The 8,939-nt window shown below is 48.1% G+C and overlaps 1 protein-coding gene across 3 annotated transcripts in view; it reads left to right on the top strand.

Moving 5' to 3' along the window:
- Window positions 1–6,865: 6,865 nt before the first annotated feature.
- The window catches only part of sorcs2 (sortilin-related VPS10 domain containing receptor 2), a 407,416-nt gene continuing 405,342 nt past the window's right edge, over window positions 6,866–8,939 (top strand). For all 3 annotated transcript variants that reach the window (XM_036958238.1, XM_036958237.1, XM_036958236.1), the window contains exon 1: window positions 6,866–7,308. In XM_036958238.1, coding sequence (XP_036814133.1) covers window positions 6,958–7,308 — 351 coding nt within the window. In that variant the 5' untranslated portion in view covers window positions 6,866–6,957. The remainder of the gene's footprint in view (window positions 7,309–8,939) is intronic.

Genomic DNA, 8,939 nt, shown 5'->3' with positions numbered 1-8,939 from the left:
GTTGACCTAAATGACTAATGATGATAAATACAATCCACCTGTGTGTAATCAAGTCTCCGTATAAATGCACCTGCACTGTGATAGTCTCAGAGGTCCGTTAAAAGCGCAGAGAGCATCATGAAGAACAAGGAACACACCAGGCAGGTCCGAGATACTGTTGTGAAGAAGTTTAAAGCCGGATTTGGATACAAAAAGATTTCCCAAGCTTTAAACATCCCAAGGAGCACTGTGCAAGCGATAATATTGAAATGGAAGGAGTATCAGACCACTGCAAATCTACCAAGAATTGGCCGTCCCTCTAAACTTTCAGCTCATACAAGGAGAAGACTGATCAGAGATGCAGCCAAGAGGCCCATGATCACTCTGGATGAACTGCAGAGATCTACAGCTGAGGTGGGAGACTCTGTCCATAGGACAACAATCAGTCGTATATTGCACAAATCTGGCCTTTATGGAAGAGTGGCAAGAAGAAAGCCATTTCTTAAAGATATCCATAAAAAGTGTTGTTTAAAGTTTGCCACAAGCCACCTGGGAGACACACCAAACATGTGGAAGAAGGTGCTCTGGTCAGATGAAACCAAAATTGAACTTTTTGGCAACAATGCAAAACGTTATGTTTGGCGTAAAAGCAACACAGCTGAACACACCATCCCCACTGTCAAACATGGTGGTGGCAGCATCATGGTTTGGGCCTGCTTTTCTTCAGCAGGGACAGGGAAGATGGTTAAAATTGATGGGAAGATGGATGGAGCCAAATACAGGACCATTCTGGAAGAAAACCTGATGGAGTCTGCAAAAGACCTGAGACTGGGACGGAGATTTGTCTTCCAACAAGACAATGACAACAAAACATAAAGCAAAATCTACAATGGAATGGCTCAAAAATAAACATATCCAGGTGTTAGAATGGCCAAGTCAAAGTCCAGATCTGAATCCAATCGAGAATCTGTGGAAAGAACTGAAAACTGCTGTTCACAAATGCTCTCCATCCAACCTCACTGAGCTCGAGCTGTTTTGCAAGGAGGAATGGGAAAAAATGTCAGTCTCTCGATGTGCAAAACTGATAGAGACATACCCAAAGCGACTTACAGCTGTAATCGCAGCAAAAGGTGGCGCTACAAAGTATTAACTTATGGGGGCTGAATAATTTTGCACGCCCAATTTTTCAGTTTTTGATTTGTTAAAAAAGTTTGAAATATCCAATAAATATCGTTCCACTTCATGATTGTGTCCCACTTGTTGTTGATTCTTCACAAAAAAATACAGTTTTATATCTTTATGTTTGAAGCCTGAAATGTGGCAAAAGGTCGCAAAGTTCAAGGGGGCCGAATACTTTCGCAAGGCACTGTATATACCATCATCTGTATTCTCCCACTCTGCTCCCAATGCCCAATGCCATGTGTGTGTTGTCTGTTCTTTTCATGAGTTAACCAAACAGAGAGGTACAAGGGGGAGAGAGGGAGGTAAATGACTAGGGGAGAGAGGGGAGGTAAAGGTCTGGGGGAAGGGGGAGGTAAAGGACTGGGGGAGAGGGGGGAGGTAAAGGACTGGGGGAGAGGGGGGAGGTAAAGGACTGGGGGCGAGGGGGAGGTAAAGGACTGGGGGCGAGGGGGAGGTAAATAACTGGGGGAGAGGGTGGAGGTAAAGGACTAGGGGAGAGGGGGGAGGTAAATGACTGCGGGAGAGGGGGGAGGTAAAGGACTAGGGGAAGGGGGAGGTAAATTACTAGGGGAGAGGGGGGAGGTAAATGACTGGGGGAGAGGGGGAGGTAAAGGACTGGGGGAGGGGGGGTAAAGAACTGGGGGAGAAGGGGAGGTAAAGGACTGGGGGAGAGGGGGAGGTAAAGGACTAGGGGAGAGGGGAGGTAAAGGACTAGTGGAGAGGGGGGAGAGGGGGAGGTAAAGAACTAGGGGAGAGGGGAGGTAAAGGACTAGGGGAGAGGGGGGAGAGGGGGAGGTAAAGGACTAGAGGGAGAGGGGGGAGGTAAAGGACTAGAGGAGAGGGGGGACAGGGGGAGGTAAAGGACTGGGGGAGAGGGGGAGGTAAAGGACTGGGGGAGAGGGGGAGGTAAAGGACTAGGGGAGAGGGGAGGTAAAGGACTAGGGGAGAGGGGGGAGAGGGGGAGGTAAAGGACTAGAGGGAGAGGGGGAGGTAAAGGACTAGAGGAGAGGGGGGACAGGGGGAGGTAAAGGATTAGAGGAGAGGGGGGACAGGGGGAGGTAAAGGACTAGGGGAGAGGGGGGACGGGGAGGTAAAGGACTAGGGGAGAGGGGGAGGTAAATGACTAGGTGAGAGGGGGTGGTAAAGGCCTAGGGGAGAGGGGGAGGTAAAGGACTAGGGGAGAGGGGGGAGAGGGAGAGGTAAAGGACTAGAGGGGGGGATCGGGGGTAGATGTGAAGGTAAAAGACTAGGGGAGAGGGGGAGATAAAGGACTAGAGGGAGGGGGAGGTAAAGGACTAGGGGAGAGGGGGAGGACTAGAGGGAGAGGGGAGATAAAGGACTAGGGGAGAGGGGGGAGAGGGGGAGGTAAAGCACTAGAGGGAGAGGGGGGAGGTAAAGGACTAGAGGGAGAGGGGGAGGTAAAGGACTAGAGGAGAGGGGGGAGAGATAAAGGACTAGGGGAGAAGGGGGAGGTAAAGGACTGGAGGAGAGGGGGAGGTAAAGGACTGGGGGAGGGGGGGGTAAAAGACTGGGGGAGAAGGGGAGGTAAAGGACTGGGGGAGAGGGGGAGGTAAAGGACTGGGGGAGAGGGGGAGGTAAAGGACTAGGGGAGAGGTAAAGGACTAGGGGAGAGGGGGAGGTAAAGGACTAGAGGAGGGGGAGGTAAAGGACTAGGGGAGAGGGGGGAGAGGGGGAGGTAAAGGACTAGGGGAGAGGGGGGAGGTAAATGACTAGGGGAGAGGGGGGACAGGGGAGGTAAAGGACTAGAGGAGAGGGGGGACAGGGGGAGGTAAAGGACTAGGGGAGAGGGGGGACAGGGGGAAGTAAATGACTAGGGGAGAGAGGGAGGTAAAGGCCTAGGGGAGAGGGGGAGGTAAAGGACTAGGGGAGAGGGGGGAGAGGGGGAGAGGGAGAGGTAAGGGACTAGAGGGGGGGATCTGGGGTAGATGTGAAGGTAAAAGACTAGGGGAGAGGGGGAGATAAAGGACTAGAGGGAGGGGGAGGTAAAGGACTAGAGGGGGGATCGGGGGAGAGAGGGTAGATGTGGAGGTAAAGGACTAGGCGAGAGGGGGAGATAAAGGATTAGAGGGAGGGGGCAGGGGTAGATTTGGAGGTAAAGGACTAGGGGAGTGGGGAAGAGGGGGAGGTAAAGGCCTAGAGGGAGGGGAGGAGGTGGTTGATGTGGAGGTAAAGGACTAGGGGAGAGGAGGGAGGTAAAGGTCTAGGGGAGAGAGGGAAGTGGGGTTGTGGAGATAAATGACTAGGAGAGAGGGGGAGAGGGGGAGGTAAAAGCGTAGAGGGAGGGGGGAGGGAGGGGAGGGTAGATGTGGAGGTAAAGGACTAGGGGAGAGGGGGTAAATGTGGAGGTAAAGGACTGGAGTGAGGGGGAGGGGGAGAGGGGTAGATGTGGAGGTAAAGGACTAGAGGGGGAGGGGGAGAGGGGGGAAATGTGGAGGTAAAGGAGGAGAGGGGGTAGATGTGAAGGTAAAGGACTAGAGGGGGAGGGGGGAGAGGGGTTAGATGTGGAGGTAAAGGACTAGAGTGAGGGGGAGGGGGAGAGGGGTAGATGTGGAGGTAAAGGACTAGAGGGGGGAGAGGGGGTAGATGTGGAGGTAAAGGAGGAGAGGGGGTAGATGTGGAGGTAAAGGACTAGGCAGGAAGAGACAAAAATAGAGAAACCCCAATAATACAGAGAATGAATAGGAGGACCTCTCCTCTCCTCTCCTCTCCTCTCCTCTCCTCTCCTCTCCTCTCCTCTCCTCTCCTCCTGTAGGTCCTACTCCATCAAATATTCAAACTGCAGCTCCTCCTCATTCTCTGGACAACTGAAACAACAAATCCATGAACAGTAAACAGCCTGTGGTTCCCCATTTATTGTAAACCAACAAAAACAAACTAGCCAAAAGACAAAATGGAGGACCAGGGCTGCCTGGCAGTGAACCATATTTTACAGAGATGACTTTTTCTACACAGATAGTTAACCTACCCTGAGACTCAGAGATTGCGTCCGAAATGGCACCCAATTCCCTACATAATGCAGTTCTTTCGACTAGGGCCCAGAGACTCCTACTACACCTAACAGTTGTTTTCCTGTATACATGTACAGGGACTCTACAGTGTTGTTATGGGTGGGTTTGTGAATGGACGGTCTAACCTACATATTGAGTAACTCAGTGATTGACAGCCAATGTCATTAGTGTCACAGACTGAGGGGCAAAATTTGTCAACCACAGAGATTTGTGATTCACTACTGGTCGCTTGTCTGATGGTAAGAAATTAAAACACTCAAGAGATACTGATAGAAGCAATTCATTAAATGTGGATTTGTTGTGTGACAGGTAGCCTAGCGGTTAAGAGCGTTGGGCCAGTAACCGAAAAGTCGCTGGTTCAAAATCCCAGAGCCGACTAGGTGAAAAATCTGTTGATGTGCCCTTGAGCAAATGACTTAACCCTAATTGCTCTGGATAAGAGCGTCTGCTAAATGATCAAAATGTTGAAGGAAATAAAATAGGACATCAAGTAACAACAGTGGAGATTCCTGGCCTGGTTAAAACCAAGGGTCTAATTAGATCTATGTGGAAGGATGGCAAGTAGAGTGGAATTAAACCCTGAACTTTGACCTCTTGGACAGCTGTCCACAGTCAACACTGGGGGCTTAATCAGTGGGGGTGGAGATCTGTATATAATGACGAGATGCTCATGTCTCCACCATAACAGTAGAAGTCATCGTCCCAAAGGCGGGAAGCCAGGTGACAAGCTAAGCTCATAGAAACACATTGGATTTATTTTGGACAGATAATTGGTGAGAGTGAAACATTTTGCTTCGCCTCTTCCTCTCTTTTGGGGGTCAGGTGCATCGTTCAGGAACCTTGCAGATAGAAATGTCATGTAGAGAGTCGGTATGGGCTATTCTACATCGCAGGGAGAGTCATGTTCTACACACAATAGCAATTTCTATCTGGAGGTTCTGAAATGTTGCACCCATTTGGATAACCCTATTGGATAAGAGCAAATATGACCTGACAGCAGTGTGTGGTCCTTAAAATGGCGTACATAGGCCTACTACACAGCTGACATCAAATGGAGTCTTGGGAAAAAAAGCCACTGTCAGCAACATCTCCGACAGGATGTTATATCCTGTATTAACAAACCTCCAAACATGCCATACTACACTCCTTCTGTAACAGTATGGCTTCCTTCCCTCTCCTCGCCCCTGACTGGGCTCGAACTAGGGACCCTCTGCACACATCAACACCCACGAAGCATTGTTACCCATCGCGCCACAAAAGCCAAGGCCCTTGCAGAGCAAGGGGAACAACTACTTCAGGTCTCAGAGCAGGGACGTCACCGATTGAAACGCTATTAGCGCGCACCCTGTTAACTAGCTAGCCGTTTCACATCGGTTACACTTCCATGGCCTCCAACTGCTCTTAAATGCTATTAAAACTAAATGCATGCTTTTCAACCGTTCACTGCCCGCACGACTAGTATCACTACTCTGGACGGTTCTGAATTAGAATATGTGGACAACTACACATACCTAGGTGTCTGGCTAGACTGTAAACTCTCCTTCCAGATTCATATTAAACATCTCCAATCCAAAATAAAATCTAGAATCGGCTTCCTATTTCGCAACAAAGCCTCCTTCATTCACGCCGCCAAACATACCCTCGTAAAACTGACTATCCTACCGATCCTTGACTTTGGCGATGTAATTTACAAATTAGCCTCCAACACTCTACTCAGCAAACTGGATGCAGTCTATCACAGTGCCATCCGTTTTGTCACCAAAGCCCCATATACCACCCACCACTGCGACCTGTATGCTCTAGTCGGCTGACCATAGCTACATATTCGTCGCCAGACCCACTGGCTCCTGGTCATCTATAAGTCTATGCTAGGTAAAGCTCCGCCTTATCTCAGCTCACTGGTCACGATAACACCCACCGGTAGCACGTGCTCCAGCAGGTATATCTCACTGGTCATCCCCAAAGCCAACACCTCCTTTGGCTGCCTTTCCTTCCAGTTTTCTGCTGCCAATGACTGGAACGAATTGCAAAAATTGCTGAAGCTGGAGACTTATATTTCCCTCGCTAACTTTAAACATCAGCTATCTGAGGAGCTAACCAATCGCTGCAGCTGTACATAGCCCATCTGTAAATAACCCATCCAATCTACCTACCACATCCCCATATTGTTTTAAATGACTTTTCTGCTCTTTTGCACACCAGTATCTCTACTTGCAAATCATCATCTGCACATCTATCACTCCAGTGTTAATTTGCTAAATTTTAATTACTTCGCTATTATGGCTATTTATTGCCTTACCTCCTCACGCAATTTGCGCACACTGTATATAGACTTTATTTATTTTATATTATGTTATTGACTGTTGTTTATTCCTTGTGTAACTGTGTTGTTGTTTGTGTCGCACTGCTTTCCTTTATCTTGGCCAGGTCGCAGTTGTAAATGAGAACTTGTTCTCAACTAGCCTACCTGGTTAAATAAAGGTGAAATAAAAAGTTTAGAAATCAGTTCGTGGGAAGGGGTTAAGTCTTCAACGATTAAGGCTTTCAGAAACAGCAATGTAGGGTATGTGTCACCAGATGGCGCACATGCTATTTGCACCGCGCGTCTTCCAGTTGACAGACACACAGACACGACCACGTTGTTTCCATTGTATGGCCTCGCTCCAGTTCCACTCCATCCCTCCGAGCCTCCCTCCCTCTCTCTCCGCTTACAGTAGTGCTATCTATCTTCCACTCGAATCGCAGTCTCTCTGTCAGTATCCACGATATGAGCGCTATAATGGCGCGAAACATGGTACCTCTGCGTCCGAAAGGAACAGTTTCAGCGCACCTGTGCCGGGCTGTGTTTATCGCCTCGGCTTGGATGTCACTGATGGGACCCGTGCGATGTGACAGCCGGAGCGACGCGCATCGTATGCTTGACAGCGGTATAGGCATAGACAGGAGAGACGGAATGTTCGGACAGGACTTGGGTGATAATGATATGGACATGGAATCCCGGCGCTTCAGGAGAGCTCTATCCCAAGAGAAAGTGTCCCTGCTCAGCAGCTCGTTCGTGCTCAAAGGGGATGCCACTCACAACCAGGCGATGGTTCACTGGACGGGGGAGAACAGCAGCGTAAGTACCCGTCCCGTCCCGGTAACACTCCGTTGTGATGTAGTGGGTTCCCCGCTTGTAGCCTACACAACCCGCCAGTCACCATAACAGCCCATCACAATTGACATAAGTTATTGTCCAGGTAATAGCTACACATGCGTAAATTATTTTTCCTTCGTGGCTTTCATTGCTCATGCCATTGAATCCCGTTTTGTTGTTTGGCTACTCTGAAACGCATCAATATGTCTTCAAGTGCGCTTCTAACAAACATATTTATGCCCATGGTCTGTGTTTACAACAGCTACATTTATTATTGTGTGTCAAGCCCTGACTGATGAGAGAGGACATGGCTGGTTGCGGAGAAGTGCATCCAACCCACCCACCTATCTTTAGTTTAGCTGGTTATGATGATGTCAGTCTGTTTGGAGGTGCGCACCGTGGAGGCAAGCTGTTTTTTTTCTGTCCCACTCAGTGCCACTTGGTTGGTGTTGACATTGTCATATGATGATACTAAAGTGTTTAAATAATGTGTATTAATATCCACCTTGAATGTTTCAGTTTAAAGCGTATTTATTTGTCCAAATAATTAATTGCACATAATTCGAGGTTTATGACCTAGTTTAATTGACATGTAATTAATTGTAATTAGCAGCGCAATGTAAACAGCAAGAGAGAGGGGGAAAAAATAGATCGAGTGAGGGCTTTGTGATTGGGTAGAATATTGTCAGCTGTCCGGGACCGTGCAGTGTCTATCAAGGACATCAGTTGAATATGTGCTATTGTCACGACAGAACACGTACAGTTAGAAGGAAACGTTTCCCACTGCTACTGGCCTGCCTGCATCCTCTTTCATATGAGAAACATCATCCAGACTGCTCTCTATCTAACATGTCATGAACTAGATGACTAGCTCAACCAGGTTACATACTGTCTATATAGCAGCCACAGACAGTAACAAATACTATGCCAATGCTCAACCTATAATGTTGAAATAACATTTAGACTTGGCATAGAATTGGAATGAAATCACAAAAAAATATATATATGTTTTGTATTATAAGGGCCCATTTTCTATTCATGAAGAACTTCTGACAGACAGACTAATTCAATACTGAGACAAGTGTGAATCATCTGTCAGTCAGCCAAACACTGACAGCCTGGGACGCCATGTTTGAGTTATCCTCAATTCACTTGGCATTGCCTTACTTTGGTAAGGTCGACGTATTGAGGTCTCCCCCTATATTGCACAGCCTAATAAAATAAGACAAATGCTGCCATTTAATTTCACTAGGTCGGACATTTACGATTCCAGCACAGATTGATAGGCATGAAAATTTAAGAATCTCTGCCCCCCCCCCCTCCCCCAGTTTACAGGGCCTTCAGAGGTGGCTGTGCCCAGACAAAGGATATAGACGATTGTCAATAAATATATACCAAGGACCCAAGATGCATCATGTCTGTGGTATATCTGGTCAGAAGCAATGGTATTACACTATTTGACTTTGAACTTTTAATCATTTGTAAACAAGCAGTTGACCTTTAACCCCTAATGTTGCACATTTATTGGTAGACATCCAGACCCCTGTATATAGCCTCTGTCATGTCTTCTCCTGCTCCTCCCCTCCGGCCTCCAACATTGCCGGAATACTAAC

The sequence above is a fragment of the Oncorhynchus mykiss genome, chromosome 21 (assembly GCF_013265735.2).
Source record: "Oncorhynchus mykiss isolate Arlee chromosome 21, USDA_OmykA_1.1, whole genome shotgun sequence".
Taxonomy (NCBI): Eukaryota; Metazoa; Chordata; class Actinopteri; order Salmoniformes; family Salmonidae; genus Oncorhynchus; species Oncorhynchus mykiss.
This window is presented reverse-complemented; position numbering and strand designations above follow the sequence as displayed.